Source organism: Macrotis lagotis, chromosome 4, assembly GCF_037893015.1.
Source record: "Macrotis lagotis isolate mMagLag1 chromosome 4, bilby.v1.9.chrom.fasta, whole genome shotgun sequence".
NCBI lineage: Eukaryota > Metazoa > Chordata > Mammalia > Peramelemorphia > Peramelidae > Macrotis > Macrotis lagotis.
Genome location: NC_133661.1, coordinates 160,921,916 through 160,944,260, shown reverse-complemented (window position 1 = coordinate 160,944,260; position 22,345 = coordinate 160,921,916). Strand labels below are relative to the sequence as shown.

Below are 22,345 nucleotides of genomic sequence, written 5' to 3'. Positions count from 1 at the left end.
TATAATGGATTCATGTTTGTGTCAACCTAATGTATAAAGAAAAATAAAATAAAAAATGGCCTGAATAACTATTAGGAGCAGTATTAATTTACCTTGATTTTTTTTTATCATAAATGCCATCTTGAAATATGCACAACTGCCTGTTGCAAATATTCTCCAAATTATGTGACAAACAAAAAGAATTGAAAACTTTAATATGTTACTGGATCTTACTACATTTGACCTAGATCTTTTGGACTTAGTGATTTTCTTTTAACTTTAATATCTCTAAGTTGTTTTCCTTTGAGAAGATATGTAGATATTTACAACTATGTTTAGTACCATTCTCTGTTACTGGTAAAAGAATATGTAAAAATGTCATCCTCCCATTTATTATTTATATTCTCAGTAGATTTTCAACCTGGTGATAGCAATGTTCATAGAATAACATATAGGAAATGGTGCATATTTGATGTGCTAGGAAAATAAAATTCATTATATTGTACCAGAATACGTGATTTAACATGACCATGTGATTCCACAAAATCATGTCTTTAGACAAAATAACATCGTGGGAAGAGAGCTGAGAAGAGCAAGAATTGGTGGGGTTAGGGAGGTGAATACCATGGAGAATTATAAATATCTCTGATATTTATAAAATGTCTTAGGGATTTACAAAGTTCTTTATGTACATAATCTCAGTTGATACTCCTAACCTGTGATTGGCACCACAGTAATAATATCCTTATTTCACAAAGTAATAAAGGTGTGACTCCAAAAGTTTAAGTGATTTTCACATTACACAGGGAGTGTTGGAGGTAGACTCAAACCCAGATCTCTCCTAATGCCCAGCCTTGGATTTACAGTATCTTAACAATGTTAATACAAAATGAATCTTCACTTTTCTTGTGTCATATGAAAAAAATTTATTGATAACTTGTCATATATTAACTTTTATTTTTCATTTTTGTAGCAAGCAACAGATTGGAGCAAATATGATGACCGACTAATGAAAGCAGCTGAAAGGGGAGATATAGAAAAGGTGTCCAGTATCCTTGCTAAAAAGGGAATCAGTCCTGTTAAACTAGATGTGGAAGGTAGATCTGCGTAAGTATCTAATACTCCAATTATATTTTAGGTGGATTTGGGTAATGCTTTATCTGGGCAAAGTTAATAACTTCTCTGTGTGTCTTTCTTAGTATTTTAATAAAGCTTTCTGCTCTTTTGTGAACAAAAACATGTTTGGAAGATATATTTTCTTTTGCTTTTGGATTGTAATTTCATCAGTTTGGGGAACTCCCTGTGTGGAAACTACTTAAACTGATACAGATCAACAGTTGATCTGTAATTTAGTCTTAAAGAACTACCAGGGGCTGGGGGCGGTTGGGTGGGGCAGTTAAGGACTTGTCCATGTTATATTACTTTTTGTTTGAATAATGGATCTTAAAATGAAAGAACCATCTAGATGTACTTATGGTTCTGGGCTAGGTTAAGTCCAAGCTTCTCTTCCAGAACCATAATTAGGAATTTTCATATTTGGTGCAAGAGGCAGGAAGGGTATCATAATGGTTTGGGGCATAGGGAAAGAGAAAAGAAACTGTAAGATACCAGAGGTCTGGTATATGTCCCTTTTACTATTCTCTACCTATCTGTAAACTATCTGGTAATTTCCCATTTTTACTAAGTATTCTTGTTAATTGGGTGCCAAGAGCCTACATAGGGTTGTGCACTAGTGTCAAATTTGCTTAGAAACAGATTCTTGCTGGTTACATATTGAATTAGAAAACCACAAATTAACAGTGTTGTATTTTTAAAAATTTTTGTTACACGTTTCCCAATTACATTTTAATCTTATTCCTGCTCTGAGCATGGAAAGTTTTGCAGGCTGTGTAAACCAACAGACTATGAGTTTAACACATTTAGTGTAGGTGATAGAGTGCTAGTTAGCCTTAAAAATTAGGAAGATTTGGCTTCACACCTCAACAGACAGTATAACCCTGGTAAGTCAGTGCCCCACATACTTTTCTAAGTCTGGAAGTGGCAGTATAGTTGATATCTGCATAGTTTAAAGGGAGTTTCTTTTCACTAGTTTTCTGGCACCTGGATGGAATTGACCTAGTATCTCCTCAGCTCAAGCTTGAAGGCAGTTGGAAGTCAATGGTGGTTCAAATGAAGACTGACTGAGTAACGTTACTCCCTCCACGTGTGTATTTTGGGGGGGCGGGTAGGGGGTGAGTGAAGTGGTAGAAAGAGGAGTGGGATGTCACTGGACCTTCTCTTTCCTATTTATTTATCTACCTGTGTCTATATGAATCCTCTCAAAAGGTAGGAGAATGTGACTGGATCCTCCAGTATTAGTAAAATGTGTTGTCACCCATAATTCCATGATTGTTAGCTTTGGGATGCTCTAAGTCTAGTCCTAGTCTCTCACATTCATTTCAGGAATGGTCTCTAACTTGTGTAATTTAGGCAGGATGACTCTCAAATCCTGTACAAGATATTATCTGGGTGTCTCCCTGCCTTCAGTTGTTTCAGAGATACCCAAGATGTTGGGAAGAGGAAATGCCTGCCTACAACTTCTTGGGGTACAGGTAAGGGTTTGGGAAGCTTCCAGATTAGTGGAGAGTTAGCTCGTGGTTGGCAACTTTGTTTGCCAGGGAAGGTTGTTTCAGGATATAGAAAAGTAGTTTGTGCTGTTACATATCTTTGTATCATTTTGGAGTAGTCTTCTATACTATTGTACTTGGGTTTGGGAGTGGTTAACTTTTAGTAGGAATGCACTAAATTGAGCTCACTAAAATTGTCAGCACAGGTCTACCTTGCACTATTCTAGAGGTGCCTGTACTCCTGATTCTGATTGGTAAATTCTTTCTTGGAACATCAGTCATGCTCATTCTCCTAATCTTGCTTGCATAGAGACACTACCTTCCTCCCCTGCTCCTCCTCTTCAACTCCATTTTATGAGCTTTAAACTAACCCCATCATCCCCATTAGAAGATAAATATTTGAGGGTAGACTTTCATTTTGTCTGTATTTGTATTCTCATTTTAGCATGTACCCTGCAAGTAGTTTTTTCAGTCATATCTGCCTCTTTATGACCGCATTTGGGATTTTCTTGGCAAAGATATTGGAGAAATTGCCATTTCTTTCTTCAGCTCATTTTACAGAAAAAGAAGCTGAGGCAAATTAGGCTTAAGTGGCTTGCCCAACGTCTCATAGCTAGTAAGTATCTGAGACCAGATTGAACTCAGGAGGGTAAGGTCTGACTCTATTCACTCTGCCATCAAGATGCCCCTGGCAAGTAGAAAACTTAATAAACGCTTCCTCTAATCTAATTTGCTGATTCTGGCCCTGTCATCTCTTTACCCAGCCAATACTTTTTATTCTGATTAAGTATATTTAAATAAACCTTACGGGCAGCCATAAAGGTGAGAAGAAGTCATTTAAAAAACCTTGCTGAGTGTTTGGAGAAGGGACTGGTAGTCCTTTCTCTTTGTCTTTGTGGGTAAAGATTGTTTATGGGCTAAAACTGGAAACATGAGCCTCAGGCCTCTTTCTTTCACTGCTTTCCTCTTTAGCCTCTATTTTTCTGAATGGTATAGGGCTTGAGGCAGCTAACTACCTTTTTCCATAGTCCTGGATACCACTTTTGGGGCTTTTTCTTCCTACTGTATGATATTGCTTGTAAGTGACAAAGTTGTTTAACATTAATGGATAATTTCTCAGTTGTAAAGTGAGAAAATCAGAAGTTCTCTAAATATCTTTTCAGCTCAAAATCTTACAAATTTCTGTTTGTTCTAAGACAGACAATATTTGGGAATTCTTCTCAGCCTTCCAACTTAAATGTCCAAAAATGAGGTAAAGGTTAGATTTTAATTCCCCCCAAATTTTTCTATTATTTACCCTTAAATTTTACTAAGGATCTATATCTATAGAGCAAGTAATATATATAAAATAAAGAATAGAAAATGTATTAGAATATGAGATTCTGAACAGTAGTGACTGTGTTGTGTGCTCCTACCTTGTCTATTTCATTTGAAAGGCTCAGATGTTTAAGAATTTTTTCAGTATTGTGGTTCACACATTAGAAACCACTGTTTTAGCATGATCACATTATCACCCAAAAGTCCATTTGCTTTTGTGATGAGGAAACTGAGACCTAGACATGTTAAATGACTTGCCTCAGTCATAGCTTTTTAGGAGCAGCACTTAGATATATATCTGTTATCTTTTTAAAAAAAACTTTTTTATTTTATTTGTTTTTAAAATTGTGAAAGGCATGTTGTGAAAGAAAACACAGATCAGAAATCCCCCAAATAAACCCAGCAACAAGAAAAATAAGGAAAGTTTTAATCTGCCTTCAGAGTCTTATTAGTTCTTTCTCTGGAGGCAGGTAACATTTTTGGTCATAATTACTTTGAAATTGTCCTGAATCATTGCATTTCTGAGAATCATCAAGTCTTTTCTAGTTGATCATCACACAGTATGTCTATTCCCATGTACAGTGTTTTGCCAATTCTGCTCACTTCACTTTGCATCAGTTTATGTAAATCTTTACAGGTTTGTCTGAAATTTGCCTGCACATCTTTTCTTATAGGACAATAGTGTTGCATCATAATCATATATTGTAGCTTATTCATCCATTTCCCCAATTGACAGCTATCTCCTCAATTTTTAATTCTTTGCCACAACAAAAAGAACAGTTTTAGATGTTCTTGTACATATAGATCCATTTTCTTTAAAAAAAATTTTTTTTTGAATCTCAAGTAATGCTATTGCTTGGTCAAAGCGATCCAATAAGTAAACAAATAAATACATAAAGGAATAGGATTTATGTGTACAAAAATATTTATAGCAGTTCTTTTTGTAGTGTATATTTTTTGATCCCAGAGAGAGAAAATAAAAATGATGCTAGTAAAAATAGAAGAAAATATAATGATTTGGAGAATTAGGATTTGGAAAAACAAAAGAACTGAGATTAAAAAAAGAAACAGCAATTAGAAAAGAATAGGTTTAGTCACATAGTAATTAAATGAGTCTCCCACAGAACTGGTATCTAGGAATTTAACCATGTAGAGAAACCAGAAAATCCTTAACACAAAATGTATTCTAGATAACATGCTAATTTACTTTAAAAGAGAGAGAAAACCTTTTCACCCCTGGATTTCATTATTATTTTCATGACCACAGGAATCAAAATATTAAAAAAAAATGACTTGAAGCCAGAAATCTTAATAAGGAGCTTTCAAAGGGACTTTTTTAGTGTTTTAAGGCCTAGTGTTTTATTTTAAATTATAGGTCCCATATTATATGGTCTACTGGGAGAGAGAGTGCTGACTTAATATATTCATAGTTTTGTAATTACAAAATATATATGCTGGTAAATACAAATTCATTTTAAAGAGAGAAGGAAAATGCAATGTAAAATAAAAATGTACTTTAAGAATGTATTTTAGGCAGGATGTATTTTTCCCCCACAGTACACAAATATAATCATTTCAATATAGGTTGTATTTATTTTCTTATTCTTAAATGGTTTCATTTAATTTATTAAATGTCTGAACTGTATTCCAAACCAATATGCTAGGGGAACATCAAATAGGTTATTCTTTAATGATAATGTCATCCATTTTAAGTCTTCTCCTTTCCAATTTTCCAGAATTTCAAGTCAGAACAATAGCACTCAGGAACGGAAACACTGACATAATCTAATTCTTGCTAGTGATTTCCACATGTTGTTTGTTTTTTCTTCCGGAACTCAAGTAGGAAGAATGTGAAAGCTAGTTATATTTGGGGCTAGATGTGCATTGAAGTGTGTGTGTGTGTGTATGTGTGTGTGTATGTGTGTGTGTATGTGTGTGTGTTTGTGTGTGTGTAAAAGAATAGTGTTGTAAGTATTGTGATTTTCCTTAAAATGTTTTGTTCATTCTCCTGTTCAATTTGAAACTTAAATTCATTAGTTTTATGGTTATTATTGTAAAAGTGCATTTTGATGTACTGTGAACTTTAACTTGGAAAAAATAATAGTTGTTGGCAATATATTATTGAGAGAATTTGTCTGTTACGGAATTCATATTAGTATGCTTTTGTTATTTAGAATTGCAGAGATAAGAATTCTTTCTCCACCCTTTACTCTCACTCATATATATTTTTCTTTAATGAAAACATCATGTAGTTTGGTCATGGATTAAACATACCAAGATACTTCCTGTCTGAACTAAAATTATAGGAATAGTGTTTTGAACTAGCTTATTTTGAGTAACCATTATATCATAGTGTTTATTCAGTTAATTTCAGTTGAAAATAAATCAGGCTATTAGTAAGGAGGAATTTTAATTTAAAAAATAAATTAGTTATGTTCCATAGTACTGGTATACCTTAAAAGGAGCTAGAATATAAGAAAATCTGAATTTATAAGACATATTGCAAGTTGTGTGTGTGTGTGTGTGTGCGCTTGCTTTGATTTCATTGCAAAAAGGATTTTTACAACAAGATTCATGACAATTGTTCCTTTTATAGCATTTAAGAGGTTTTAGTAACATACAGTTTTTAGGAACTTATCTGCTGCTCAGAACATGCCCATGTTATCAAATATATATTTTTGTTTCCCATGAAACATTTTTGTTTAATGAAGTGCCATGTCTGCTTTATACATATCTAGGTGTAAAGTACCTTGTATTTTTATAAGACTTGACTGTTCACCTCCCTCTTTCCTTAGAAAAGTTTTTGAACCATTGCCATCAAATTCTATATCAATTTGTCTTCAGAGGAGGATAATCAGAGTGTCAAATCCTATTGTCTGAAAATTTATCAAAGATTTATTAAGCTCCTACTTTGTGCAGCACTTTGTGCTAGGAATTAGGGATACAAAGCTAAAATGAAATTAACTTTACTCTCAAAGAACTTAACATTCTGTTGGGGAAGCATATATAGGGGGTGTGTGTGTGTACCTATATATGTATGTATGTATTTGTGTATGTGTGTGTATGTATATAAAAATATAAAATTTGTAAAAAAAGCAATTTGGGGTATGGAATAGGGAGAAAGTATGGTAGAGGGGCAAGGAAGGAATCTGAGAAGATCTTTGTAAGAGATATTTCTTGAAGTGAGTTTTGAAAGGAGTTGGAGATGGTAAGAAGGAACTGTATTCTGGGCAGAACAGACAGGGATAGCCTTTGTAGAGGGACAGTTTCTTGTATTGGGAAGGAATTTACCCAATTTAACTAGAACTAAGATTCTTCAGAGTCTCAGTAATAGGCATTAAGTCTTGAAAGGTAAGTTTAAATCATATTGTGAAAGTTTTTAAATTCCAAATAAGAGTTTGTCTTTAGTCCTAGGGGGAAAAGATGAGAAATAAGATCTTTTCATAGTTATCAGTTAGCTCTTTTGGCTGTGACTGAAGAGGGTAATAGGAAGGAAAAGGAAGGAGAGAAATGGAGATTTAATTACATATTCTTTATTATGTGTGAAATATACCGAATGCCTTTTCATAGAAATAGGGAATTTTATAGCTAAAAGAAACCTTAGAAATAATTTAGTTTAATATTCTCCATTCATTGAGCCCTGGAGATGTGACTTGCTTAGTCACAAAGCTTATATATTTTTCTTTGAAGCCAGAGTCGTATTTGGATCTCCTGAGAGTCTATTGGACTTTATTGTTCAAAAAAAGTTTTTTATGTCTTTGTTATTTAATATTCTTTTCATTTCCTGATATTCCCCTCTCCATTGAACCCTCCCTTATACCAAAAAAAAAGTTAAACAAAACCTGATGATCCTGTCTAGCAACATATACAACATTCTTCATATATAGTGCATTATTTCTTTCCAGTGGAGAGAAATGTTCATCATCTCTTACCTGTGACCATGATGGTCATTGTAATTAATCTGAGTTTAGATGTCCTTTAGTGTTGTTTTTGTTTATCACATCATAGCCATTATATATATATATATATATATATATATATATATATATATATATATTCCCTGTTTTTTTTATGTTTCTTTGAATTTTTCATTCAATCATTTCTAATATAATTGCATTACATTCTTATAGCACAATTTATTCCCAACCATTTTGTTTCAAATTTTTTGCTGTCCAGGATTATTTTTCTTTTTTCCTGTATTATTTTTTATTTTTTTAAATTTACACATTACTAAAAGAGTCTTGTTGTAAGAGTAAACATAACCTCCCCCTCTACCCACAAAAAATAAAAAATTTCACAAGAAATAAAGTGAAAGAAAGAAAAAAATTGTTCTTCAGTCTGTGTTTAGATACCATCAGCTCTGTCTTTGGGGTGGATTACATTCTTTATCATAAGTCCATCAGAGAAGTTGCTTCCATATTTTTCCACAGTTAATGTTGCTGATTATAATTCCCTCCATCCATTCCTCCCCACTACCATTTATTATATTTTCTCTCTCCTTTCATTCTGTCCCTCTTCAAAAATGGGCTATGGGGCAGCTTAGCGGTGCAGTGAACAGAGCACCAGCCCTAGGGCCAGGAGACACCAAACTCATATCCTACCCCAGAGACCCAGCAATCACCCAGCCATGGGGTCCCAGACATGCCACCCAATCCCACTTGCTTGCTAAAAGTAAAAAAGAAAATGTATATCTGACTATCCTCTCCCATGATCTACCTTCTCCTCTATCACCTATATCCCCCCCACCACTCCCCCATCCCCTTTCTCTCCTTTTTCTTCTAGATTTCTATACTCTATTAAGTAAATATGTTGTATCCTCTGAGCCATTTCCGATGAGAATGTAGGCTTCCTCATTCCCTTTCACCTTCCTCCCCTTCCATACCATTGCAAAAGCTATTTCTTAACTCTTTTACATGAAATATCTTAGCCTACTCTCCTTCTCCTTTCCCTTTCTCCCAGTACATTTCCTTTTCACCTATTGACTCTATTTTTACAGTATATTATATCTTCAAATTCAGCTCTCTCCTATGCCTTGTCTATATATGCTCCTTCTAACTGCTCTATTAAATGAGAAAGTTCATATGAATATTATCAATATCTTGTTTCCATGCAGGAATACATGCAGTTAAACGTCATTAAATCCCTCATAATTTACCCTTCTCGTTCACCCTCTCTATACTTCAGCTGAGTCCTGTACTTGAAGATCAAACTTTCTGTTCAGTTCTGGCTATTTCAACAGGAACATTTGAAATTCCCCTGTTTCCTTAAATATCCATCTTTTCCCCTGGAAGAGGATGTTCAGTTTTGCTGGGTACTTGATTCTTGGTCGCATTCCAAGCTTGTTTGCCTTCTGGAACATTATATTCCAAGCCCTACCAGCCCTTAATGTGGATGCTGCTAAATCTGTGTAATCCTGATTACCCCACCACGATATTTGAATTGTTTCTATCTGGCTTCTTGTAATTTTTTCTTTCTAACTTGGGAGTTCTGGAACTTGGCTATAATATTCCTGGGGGTTATTTTTTTGGGATCTCTTTCTGTAGAAGATTAGTGGATTCTCTCGGTTTCTATTTTGCTCTCAGCTTTTAGGATATCAGGGTATTTTTTTTTTAGGTTTTTGCAAGGCAAATGGGGTTAAGTGGCTTGCCCAAGGCCACATAGCTAGGTAATTATTAAGTGTCTGAGACTGGATTTGAACCCAGGTACTCCTGACTCCAGGGCTGGTACTTTATCCACTACCTAGCCGCCCCCCAGGGCAGTTTTCCTGTAGAAATACTTCAAAAATGAAGTCAATGCCCTTTTCCTGATCATGACTTTCAGGTAGCCCAATAATTTTTAAATTGTCTCTTCTGAATCTGTTTTCCAGATCATTTTTTTTAATGAGATATTTCACATTTTCTTCTAGTTTTTCATTATTTTGGTATATTGTTTTATCGTTTCTTGATTTCTCACAGTCATTGGCTTCCTTTAGCACCATTCTATATTTGAAGGAATTGTTTTCTTCAGAGAGCTTTCTTAACTCCTTTTCCATCTGGCCAATAATGCTTTTCACAATATTCTGCTTTTTCCATTTGACCTGAACTAGTTTTTAACATGTTGTTTTTTTCAGCATTTTGGGGGGAATCTCCTTGACTAAGCTGCTAACTTGGTTTTCATGTTTTTCCTGCATTTCTCTCATTTCTCTTCCCAGTTTTTCCTCCCAACTCCCTTGAATTTCAAAATCTTTTTTGAGCTCTGCCATAGCTCTGCCCAGCTCTTACTTTTCTTGGATGCTTTGGATACAAAAACTTGGGACTTTCTCATCTTCTGAGTGTATGTTTTGATCCATGGAACCAAAGTAATTGTCTATGGTCAGGTTCCTTTTTTTCTGTTTACTCATTTCCCTAGAGCAGCCCTGGTTTTGGGATGCTTCGCTTGCTTTTGAGTATTACTGGGACACCCCCCCTGCAAGGACCTCAGTTCCTTCAAGGTCTTATGAGAGGCTCTGACTGCTCTCCTGACCTGTGCTCTGGTCTTTGGATGACCACAAGCACTACCCTCTGTTCTGGAGCTGTGGGGAGGGTCTCTGCTTTAATGGTAGTGGAGGGCCCCAGACTGTGACCAGGATCTGAATATGGACAAAGCAGAAGTGTTTAATACCAGGGACAGAGGAGAGACCTTGACAGTCTTCCCCCTACCCCCTTACCTTCCATGGGCTGAGGGCTCTGGGAGGAGCTGCTGGGTGGATCCCTGCTAGGCAGCTCCACTGGTCTGCTTAAATTTCCTGGGGCCTGGACTGCTCTGATGGCTGTGACTGTGCTGAGAGTCACAGCTGCATTGAGGGCCAAGTTGGCCTGGGCTTTGTGCTTGTACTGGCAGAGGTTTTCCCACTGATCTTCCAAGTTGTGCTTGGTGTTCCCTGGGTTGGCAGGTCAGAAAACTGCTTCTACTGCCACAAGCCTGCCACAAACCCTATACCCAGATTGCCCCGCTGGATGTTTCTGGAAGGCTGGAGCTCCTTTGCTCTGATCTGGTGATCCTGGCTGCACTACCGCTCTCTTCAACCCTTTGGAACAGAGCCCTCTCATGATCTTTCAGGTTACCTTGGGCTGGATCTTCTTCACCAGATCTTCTTTCTTATGGGTTCTGTCTCTCAAAAATTTAGAGTGAAATTTTTAAGATCTTTGAAATATTTTGGAGAGAACTTCTGGAAAAGTCTGTTCTCATGCTGCCATCTTGGCTCTGCCTATTTTTCTTTTAGAAGAAAATTAATCCCTAGTTGCCCAGCTGCAGGTGCTACTTCTAAGACAGACTGAGAGAAAATAATGGGGGGAAAAAAAGTGAAAGAAGAGAGCCTAGCAATAACAAATCTCAAACTATATTATAGAGCAGTAATTCTCAAAACAGTTTGGTACAGATTAAACAGGGTTAGATCTGTAGAACAGATTAGGAATGCAATATAACAGAAGCAAGGGAATTCAGTAGCCTAGAAAGACCCAGGGTACTGGTATAAGGATTCAGTTTCATAACAACTTTTGGGAAAACCATATAGCAGTATGAAAGAAATTAGATTTTTATCAACATTTCCTACCTTAAACCTAGATAAGTTCCACATGGATTTATTACCTAGGCATAAAAGGTCACATCATATAAAGAAATTAGAAAAATGAGGAAAAAGGCTACCTGTCACATCTGTAGATAGAAGAAAATTTCATTACCAAACAAGGGATATAGAGAGGATCATAGATAAATTTGGATTACATGAAGGATAATTTTGATTATATAAAACTAAAATGTTTTTGCATTACTAATTCTACAAAAGCTAAGATTAAAAAATATTTTAGGTACTCTTCTAAAGTTAGCATTCTTAGTTCAGATTCAGTGTTGAGATGAAATGAGGCACTCACACATCCCAAACATTTAAAAAAAGATGTTTACTTTATATTAACATAGCAAGAATATGCAAAAAAGTTGTAGTGAGCCTTAGCTTCTTTGGGTGTTGGACAACTCCCCTCAACTCTTGTTCCCTCCTGGAAACTGTCTGGTCTCTAATTCATCAGACTTTAGGGACCAGAGTGGGTCTCAGGCACTCACCAAGTCTGAGACTCTTGGTTACTGACCTTTGGGACCTTTTATGCCTCTGAATAGAAAGTTGTTTCAAGGAAACTGGGCCAGTCAGGTTGCTTGGGAAATTAGGAAAGCTGCATCTCATTTCCAAGATAAATATATAAGGAACTGACTCAAATTTCTAAGTATAAGAGTCATTTCCCCATTGATAAGTAGTCTAAGAATTGAATAGTCAGTTGTTTATGGTATCTGTAAGTATATGAAGAAAATGTTCCAAATCACTGAAAGAACTTTTTTCCCTATCTCACACACATCAACTTGACAAAAAAAGAGAAAACAGTTGATGGAGGGTCTGTGGAAAAGTAGGCACATTGATGCACAGTTGGTGGACATATGAATGGGTCCAGACATTTTAGAAAGTAATTTAGAATAATGTTAGGTCTATGGTCAAAGGAGTTCAAAGAAAAAGATAAGGATCCTATATGTACAAAAATATTTTAGTATCCACTTTTATGTTGGTAAAATAACTGGAAACTAATGAGATGCCCATCAAACCTGAGCAAAATGTGGTACATATATATGTCACAAGGAAAATAAAAGAAAAAGGTAAATTGAGGTGTGCTTCTCTGAGCAAGATAACATTTTATTATCAGGGTCAGTAACCTGAGAATAAAATGGGTCAATATATGGCAAAGTTTCCAGTCAAAGACCCTGAGCAAAAAAGACAGCTCCCATTTTATAGGTTTTGAGGAGTACAGAACAAAGAATAGTATAGGGTAAATTATGATCAGGTTTGAGGGAAACATGATTGGTTACATAGCTGAGGTGTGGAGAAAAATATGACTATTTGGAAGTTGGTAATGGGGCCTAGCCTAGCATCAACCCCTTCACCTTTTTTGAGTCTACCTGGAAGATAGTGGCCCAGACTTATTTGGTTAGCAAATCACACATTCCTGAAAGATACCTTGATATGATGTAAAGATTTTAGGCCAGGCTCCCTTATGGCAATTGACATTCCCCAAGATTAATAGAATTCCTTGAGGCAAGAATAGATCAATGATTTGCAAGAGAAATGGATTTTTAAACTTAACCCATTACAGGTCAGCTGAATTCTGATGAAAGTTCAGAGACAAAAACAAAGAACCATGACTTAGACACTTAGTTGCAGCAAAATCAATTAACACTTAATATGATCAATAAGGCAGTGATAGAAAATTAGTTTAATTCTCTCAACATTCAAACAAATTGAAATAAAGATATATGCATGAAAAATTTATAATAATATGGAATATAATTGTGGTAAAAGAAATGAAATATGATTTCAAAGAGATAAGGAAAACTTTGTATAAATTGCTAAAGAGTGAAATGAGCAGAAGCAGAAAAAGTTTGTAACATTAATAAGATAAAAATGAACAGCTTTAAGGATTTATAAACTAAGAATTTATAAGATAACAATGCTATTACAAACAACTTTAAAAACTATGAGAACAGGGGTGGCTAGGTGGCAAAGTGGATAGAGCACCGGCCCTGGAGTCAGGAGTACCTGAGTTCAAATCCAGCCTCAGACACTTAATAATTACCTAGATGTGTGGCCTTGGGCAAGTCACTTAACCCCATTGCCTTGCGAAAACTAAAACAAAAACAAAAAACTATGAGAACTTTTAGCAACATACTGATAGTCCATGATTCTAGAGAATTGATGATGAAGCAGGTTATCCATCTTGTGACATATTCTGGATGTAGAACAGGCATTTCCCCCCTTTTTTTCTTTAATTAGCTAGTTCAATGAATGGATTTTTTTCCTGAATATACCTGTTAGAAGGAATTTGTTTTTCCCCCCCTCCCCTATTAGGTGGGGCTTTGAAGGGAGAGATAATAAATTTTTCTTAAGGGACCCGTTCATTAGGGTAAGATGTCAGAAATCAGAATGGAATGTTTGCAGGATTGCTAACTTGAGATTTCCTGGAAATTTCTTGGACACTAATGGAAATGGTACCACCATCATTCTGTTTTTAATTATCTTAGTTTTTATTCATCATATGAAAATTGCCATAGTAGATAGAGCTCTAGAGTTGAAGTCTCTTTTAGCCGTTAACTCATTTGTAAACTACAAACTCATAAAGCACTTTGCAAATCATAGAGCCTTATAAAAATCCTTATTCTTCTCCAATTCTTCTTCCTCTTCCTTTTCTTTTTCCTTCATTTTCCCCATCTTCCCCTCCTCTCCTTACTGCTCACCTAATTCCCCTCTTCCTTTCTTCCTTCTGACACATACTAATAAAGTGATCCTGTATAAGCTACTTCCCTATATTTGAGGCAACTTTCTAAGACTATAAGTTACAGAGAAGGTGTCTCTCTGTATTGGTAGAGGATTTTCTTATCTGAGAATGTACAAATGAAATCTCAGGTCCACTTGATCTTGCCTCCTCTGAGTTTATGATAGATCTGTCAAGCTGCTTCCCATGTCTTTTCTCCTTCCTTTCCATCCCAGATATTTAATTCCCATCTTATGTACCAAGTCATTTAGTATCATAGGATTTAGTTTGAAGATCAGTTGATTCCATTAATGGAAAGTAGTAGAACTGGTAATTGGACCTAAGGTCTCTCAAACAAAATCAGATACCTTTCTATTATAACATGCTTCCTCGAAAAAATTAACAATATCGTTGAGAATATATTTGAGAATAGGTCTAAGTTCTCTTTCTTCCTTTCTCTTATAAAAAAAGAATTACACATGCATATATTGGCTATGTTGACACACTTTATACTACAAGGCTGTAGTATTAACTTGCCAACTTTGTGCTTGAGTTAGGCATTTGAAAGTCAATGTACTTGAACTAGTAAAAAGGGCTAATTAAATTTCTAGCCCTTTATTCTTCTCTACCTCCTCTTCTTCCTTCTCTTTTCTTTTTCCTTCCTTTTTCTCCTTCCCCCCTTCCCTCTTTTTTCATATTCCCCATCTTTTCCCTTTATAGGAAATTTTTTTAGGGAGCCTTTCAAATAATTAAAAATGAGCAAGTTTAATAAAATTATTATAGTAAAGAAGTTTCTAATTGTATGTACTTTATCCTTTTTTAGGTATATGATATAATAAAATAAGATTTAATTATTTTTTTGTTTGGCATTTCCTGTGCAATATTATATTTTTTTCCTTTTTGTTTAGATTCCATGTTGTTGCATCAAAGGGAAATTTGGAGTGTTTGAATGCCATTCTTGTACATGGAGTTGGAGATGAGATAACTGCCAGTGATGGTGCAGGTATTAAGTTTTTTTCAGCATTTACTTTTGTAGAATACCAAATGATCTGTAAGACATTGTCTCCTTCAAGCTTTTTAAAGGAGGAACAACTTTCTAGCTTTATATAACTGGGGAAAATATTGTAAATACAGATGCACATTTATATTTATTTTACCTTAGAAAGGGAAAGGCAGATAGAAAAATGGATCAGATATCTTCTAGAACAGTGTTCTTAATCTGGGAGCAATAAACATGCTTTTAAAAATATTTTCATAACTATTGATACATAATTGGGTTCCTTTGCAATCCTACATATTGTGAGAACAGTTCACTGACTTAATCAGACTGTCAAAGGGGGGGTCACAAAAAAGGTTAAGAATTCCTCTTCTAGAAGAGTCAAAGTCATTTGAAGGAAGCTGGATATAAAATATTGTTTTTTTAAAAAAATTTTCCCACTGTCCTCCTTTCCTCAGAATACTTCAAGGAACACTTTTTAATCTCTAGATAAAAATAAGCCAATTTTTCTACTCTGGCTGTTTTCCTTTTATCATGTTTACTGCCCTCACCTATCTTCTTAATTAGGGTTACATTAATGCCTACTTTTTTTTCCCTAGTGTAAACTAAGTTCCCTCCCATACCTACATAAAAGATTGATTGAAATTCTTTCTTTTTTTGACACTTTGTCTTAACTATATTCTACACATATCATCTAATATACTATTATATTGGTCCAAATATCATATATACTCCTGAAATTATATTTAAGAAAAATATTTATATACCTAAAAATAATCACTATTATACATTATATTCAAGTGTTATGCTAGATTTGTGTCAGAAATATTACTTGCATTTGAACTGTTAAAAAAATTATTGCCGGGGCGGCTAGGTGCACAGTGGATAAAGCACCAGTCCTGGAGTCAGGAGCACCTGGGTTTAAATCTGGTCTCAGACACTTAATAATTACCTAGCTGTGTGGCCTTGGGCAAGCCACTTTTTGCCTTGCACAAACCTAAAAAAAAAAAAAAAATTATTGCCTTTCATATAAGAAGGCCCTCCTAGACAGTGAGGATAATACAATTATGAATAAGACATATCCTGATCTCAAGAAATTAAAAGTATGTTTGTAGGAATAAGAAAAGGGCACAATTTACTTTGCTGAGACAGTGTCTTAGAGTGTATAAGAAAGATCATATATCTTGATTGGGGAGAATTCATAAAGAATTTGCATTTGAAGGATAGGCAAAATTTTTTAGCCATAGCCGGAATGTGAACAGAAGAGGTGATTTTAGGCAGAAGTAACACTATCTTTTTTTCAGTATTCTCAGATGATCTTTCAGCTTTGTAATAAATTTAACAAATATTTTTTGATCACCTATGTTATGCTCTTAAGGAACCAAATTGTCTTCAGAAGCATACAACATATACATAAATAATCATAAGATGGCATAGCAAAGTGTGATGAGGGTGATGTGAGCTTGAAACCATGCCCTAGGAGAATTCAAAGAGGGAGATAAAGCTCAAGAAAGGTTTTGTGGCAGAGATGGAACTTGAGAGAAGCAAGAGGATGAAGTATATCCCAGAGTGGCAGATGAACAAACATTTATTAGGTGCTTATGGGGTGCCAGGGTCTTTGCTAAGAACTGAGGTTACAAAGAAAGACAAAATCTGGGACTCAAAATCTAGTGAGAAAGACAACATGCAAACAACTACACCAGCAAGATATGTTGGAGGGCGTCTCAGCATTAAGGGGAACCAGGAAAACTTTCTTATAAAAGATAAGATTGCAGCTGAGGTTTAAAGAAGTTAGGGAAACTAAGAGGCAGAGACAAGAAGGGAGAAAATTCACTTTATGGGAGACTGCTAGGGAAAATGCTTGAAGATGTGGGAGATGTGTTGTTGTACATGAAAGACCTCAGAGATTGATGTTCCTGAATCATACAATAAATATATGGAGCAGAATAAAGTATTAAAAGATTGGAAAAGGGGTGGCTAGGTGGCATAGTGGATAGAGTACCAGCCCTGAAGTCAGCAGTACCTGGTTTCAAATCTGGACTCAGACACCTAGCTGTGTGGCCTTGGGCAAGCCACTTAACCCCAGTGCCTTGCAAAAGATTGGAAAGAAGGGGTTGGGACATTAAAGACTTTAGAGGGTTTTTAAGTTTGATCTTGAAGATAATAGGGAGCCCTTGAATTGATGGAATGGGGTGTGGTGGGTGAGGAGTGGGAGCTTTAAGGTCACTTTGATGGAAAAATTGAGAATGGACTGGAGTAGAGGAAGACTTGAACCAAGGGCCAAACATACAAAGGAACAGTGGCAGAAAATGCGTGAAGGAAAGGGTTAGCATTCTGATTTGGCTGGAATATAAGAATACATCAAAGAGACTAAGGGGAAAAAAAACTGGTTGGTGAAAGAGTTTGTATTTTATTTTAGCAGTATTATGGAACCAGGAATAGTTTTGAGCAGAACCTTGTGTGCCTTACTTAACAAGAATGTTTTGTTAACTGAGTGAAGAAGCACAATAAACAAGAGCCTTCTTACTTTGATCACTCTTATGATCGTAATAGTTCTAAAATCACATTTTTGCATGAATTAGTTGGAATACTCCTTAAAATGGTGGGAATTAGTCAGAAGATATTACTTTGACTTGTCAAATCTCTTTCATTTGCCCACTTTATTGAAGACATTTGATAACTTTTTACTGAGAACAAAAACACCTGGTACTTAAGACACCTAATATGTGGCTATTGGTATGTATAATCTTGTTTCATTGTGCTTTCTTTGACAGTATTCTATTTTTACTTGTTCCTTAAGAAAATCTTACTGGGTCATCCTTACCTTCTGGTGACCAAGACTAAAAAAATGTATAGTTTCTAGTCTATATGTGTACCTTATTCAAATGAAATATATATTAATTAGACTTTACTTAATAGGGAGAAATGCCCTTCAACTTGCTGCAAAATATGGACATGCTTTATGCTTACAAAAGCTTTTACAGGTAATGAAAAATTACAGTATATTTTATTATCTTAATTATATACTAAGGCTTGTTTTAATGTTAATTGTTGTAAACTTTGGATTAAATAAAAATGCTTTATTCAGACTTGTTTATACTTTTTTTTGGATGGAGGAATGTTAAATGAAAACTGGGGGAAATGAATTGCATAACTTAGTATATTAAAAATAAACTATGAAGACTACCTTCCTGTTGACAGTAGCTGAGATTAGAAATTTTTGCCATTCTAGTTTATATGGGTATGGTCTAATTTAAAATTAGCATAATTCAACATATAGTGCTACTTTGTTTTCCTTCCATTTTAAAGACTTTTGTACAGTATTGTCTAGAGTCTGTCAACTAAGAAGAATTTTATAAAATGTTTATAGAATATTAAACTACCAGTGAAAAATTCATTTATTCAACTGATTATTTAATGGAAAGGAATTTGTTATGGTAGTGGTGGTTTTTACTAAATTTGAGATTCCTTGAATTAAACATTCTAAGGTATGGTTAAATTTCTGTAAATTTTCTTTGTTTTTTAAAATCAATAACATTAAATTAGTAATAGCAGTTGAAACTTTTTCTGGTTGTTGAAATTTAAGCATAGTTTATCCTCTGATTAAAACTTCATAAAATGCCTTTTTATATTATTTAATAAATCACTTTTTATCTTTAGTGAAATATTATTGCACTTAACTATTGGGCATCCTTGCATATCAAATTAGATAATGAAACAAGGCAAACTGTAAAAGGTTTGACTTTCACTGAACATTGACTAAAGCTAAATATCTTAAGATCTGATTTTTATTTTGGAATCCTAGTAAAAATTGTATTTATTAATTACAGTACAACTGTCCCACTGAACAGACAGACTTGCAAGGTAGGACTGCACTTCATGATGCAGGTGAGCAAAGATGTAACTAGTATAATAGATTCTTAATGCTTCTTTAAAATTTTTTTAAAATACTTTTAGATTTTTTAAAGGAACTTTTTAACTTTTATTATTCATAATTGCCAGATTCTGTTCTTCCGAATTGTTGACCAGTTTCTTCTTTGGTCTTAAAAAGTTAATTTTCATTATTTTTAAACTGCAGTTGAGCAATGTTATGGGTAAATCTTATATTATTGCACTGTTTGCTTGTTTTTAATCATTTTTCAGCAGTTTTAATTAGTTCTTAGTTGTCTCTTTGAAGAATGAAAATATGATTGAAATACAAGAGGCTAGCTTAAACACACAGTTTTAGAGTAACAAGATTTTAAAACAGGAAAGGAACTTTAGAAAATATTCTAAAAGTAGATTAGTGAGGGGATGGCTAGGTGGTGCAGTGGATAGAGCACCTGCCCTGGAGTCAGGCGTGCCTGAGTTCAAATCTGACCTCAGACACTTAATAATTACCTAGCTATGTGGCCTTGGGCAAGCCACTTAACCCCATTTGCCTTGCAAAAACCTAAAAAAAAAAAAAAAGTAGATTATTGAGTGGTCTAGAATTTTAAAAAATTCCCCAGGTTCATAGAGATTATGAAATCATAGTCTCAGTCTCTGCCTCTTTCCACTGTACTCTACTAGTCTGCTGTCACTTGCTATTACTCAAGTTCAGCAAATTCTTAAACTGTTTAGCCCCTTTTTCTTTTTTTACAGTTTTATTTATTTCATGCAGTTATTATTTAGTCTAATTTTTATACAGTTAATATTTAATTAATAATAGTTATTAGAGTGAGAAATAATATAATAGGAAATTAACTTTTAACATAAAATTAATGTATTTTTATTTTATTTATACTTTTGAAAGATATTATTTCAGTTTTTAAAGATTTTTCTCCTTTTCATTCTTTTTAAGACAAAGTAAGTTTCTGAAACTGTTATATTCAAAGCACAAAATTAACAAAAACTAATTATTAATATATATATATCTAATAGATAATTTTATCTTTGGATTGCATCTTGTTTAATATCATGTTTTAATGTCAATAAACTAATATAATATATTAAGCATTATATTTTACATTTTAAAAATAATAGTTTTATAGCTAGGAATTTTATGAATTAAGATTTTGTTTATGCTTGCAATAAATGTTTTGAATAAAATGTTTTGCCTTGATCAAAAGACATTGAGAAATTAAATATGGCTGAATTTCACATATGAAACTCTGCTGAGACAATATTCTTTTCATTATGATATTGCAGAGGGATTAACAAATGCAATTTTGGGGGCGGCTAGGTGGCATAGTGGATAAAGCACCAGCCTTGGAGTCAGGAGTACCTGGGTTCAAATCCGATCTCAGACACTTAATAATTACCTAGCTGAGTGGCCTTGGGCAAGCCACTTAACCCCATTTGCCTTGCAAAAACCTAAAAAAAAACAAAAACAAAAAAAACAAATGCAATTTTTTAGTAGGTTATAAATTTCTCTCATTCATGAATACAATATTTTTTCTCTAGTTTGTATGTTAAAATAAGCCACTTTGTTTTTTTAAAAATCTTTCATTAAAGACTAGAATATTTGACTCTGGTGCTAAAAAACATTGGAAACAAATCAGTAGACCGATGAATTGCATTTATTTAAGACAACCTTGCGAAATATATTTGAGTTTGTTTTTAAGTGAGTTGATATATGGAGATATAGGTCAGTTAATTGCTGTGTGCAAATGTGGAGAAGTAGAAAAATTAAATTTTATCTTAATTATATATGCTTTTCTATATTCTGTTCACAGCTAGGGAAATTTTCTTGTTTTAGAGAAAAATTATTTAGTCAACATGAATTAATACAACATTTTAAAAATGATTTAATTGAACAGTTTTTTAAAAAGAAATGCCATAGTCTTTATCATTGAGACAAGTGTTTTAGACATTGTGAAGCTTTTTAAAAAGGTAGAAACAGTTCATGTATTACATTATTAGGAGAATTTTAAATGCCTAATCAGTAAATATTTTCTTTCTATTGTGTAGCTATGGCAGATTGTACTTCTAGTGTACAACTACTTTGTGACCATGGAGCCTTAGTAAATGCTAAAGATATGGTAAGTTAACTTAAATTTATTCCACAATTCAACTACTTTAGATAATACTGCTTTTGTCCCTTTTTTTCTCTTGATGACATTGTGAACACTTAAGCAAAGAGACTATTTTTGGCCTTTTTGTATATCCCAAACCCTTGACTTTTCAGTTTTGTCTTACTGTTTAGGATGGGCGGACACCACTGATACTGGCCACTCAGATGTGTAGACCAGCAATATGCCAACTTCTGATTGATAGAGGTGCCGATATTAATGCCAGAGACAAACAAAACAAGTAATGTTGTCAGTAATTAAGTTTAAAATAATTTAGTTGCATGTTTTTGTGGGCCTGCAAACTAGAAAATGCCTGCATCATTTTATGCAGTAAATGTATGTATATTCATGAAAAGTTCTACATAAATTAAATTAAAGCAGTAGTAAGCTATATTAAGGACTGTTAAGGGAAATCTTTTGTAAACAAAAATGTATTAAATTTATTACCACCATTTATTTATTTGGTGGCAGATTTATCCAGAATTGGGGCCAGTAATTTAGGATTATAAAAATTAAATTCTTGTAAACATAATTTCATAAAAAATAGCAAGCTAGATAAGATGCAAAAAGTAACAGAGACTTCTATAATAGCCACATGAAAGCTACTCAAAACTAACATTCAACAAATTGAGATATCTGAAAAAAATAACAGATTTTGGGTATGTTGCTTAACTTTGTAATTTTACTTCCTGATATTAACTTGTAAAAGAGTGGAATTTAAATATGTAAATAGTGTAATTTAAATGTGTGAATTAATTAATATAAAAAAAGGGATTCTATTGCAATTATTTCATTGTTTAAATGCTTTCAATGAGATAAAGGAGGAAAAGGAAAGAGAAGAAAGAAATGGGGACTTTTGTGATATCTCAGTTAATCAAACCTGAAACAAATCTATTGTTGATTTTTTTAAAACAAAATCAACTATCATCATAACAGTAGCCATATTTCCTAATTTATTTTAAATAATTTTTCTTTGTATCATATGGAATCAGGTCTAAATTAAAATCTTACCTTTGACACTTGGTAGTTATATGACTGGGCAAGTCATTTAACTATTGTATTCTTCCTCAGACCACTTTAGGATTTGTATAGTGAATCATAGAGGGATTGCAG

The 22,345-nt window shown here is 34.1% G+C and overlaps 1 protein-coding gene across 2 annotated transcripts in view; it reads left to right on the top strand.

The window, feature by feature from the left end:
* UACA (uveal autoantigen with coiled-coil domains and ankyrin repeats) overlaps positions 1-22,345 on the top strand; it is a 95,932-nt gene that overhangs the window by 38,288 nt on the left and 35,299 nt on the right. For both annotated transcript variants that reach the window (XM_074234522.1, XM_074234523.1), the window contains exons 2-7: positions 953-1,086; positions 15,112-15,206; positions 18,120-18,184; positions 19,031-19,088; positions 21,132-21,202; positions 21,367-21,473. In XM_074234522.1, the coding sequence (XP_074090623.1) occupies positions 953-1,086; positions 15,112-15,206; positions 18,120-18,184; positions 19,031-19,088; positions 21,132-21,202; positions 21,367-21,473 (530 nt within the window). The remainder of the gene's footprint in view (positions 1-952; positions 1,087-15,111; positions 15,207-18,119; positions 18,185-19,030; positions 19,089-21,131; positions 21,203-21,366; positions 21,474-22,345) is intronic.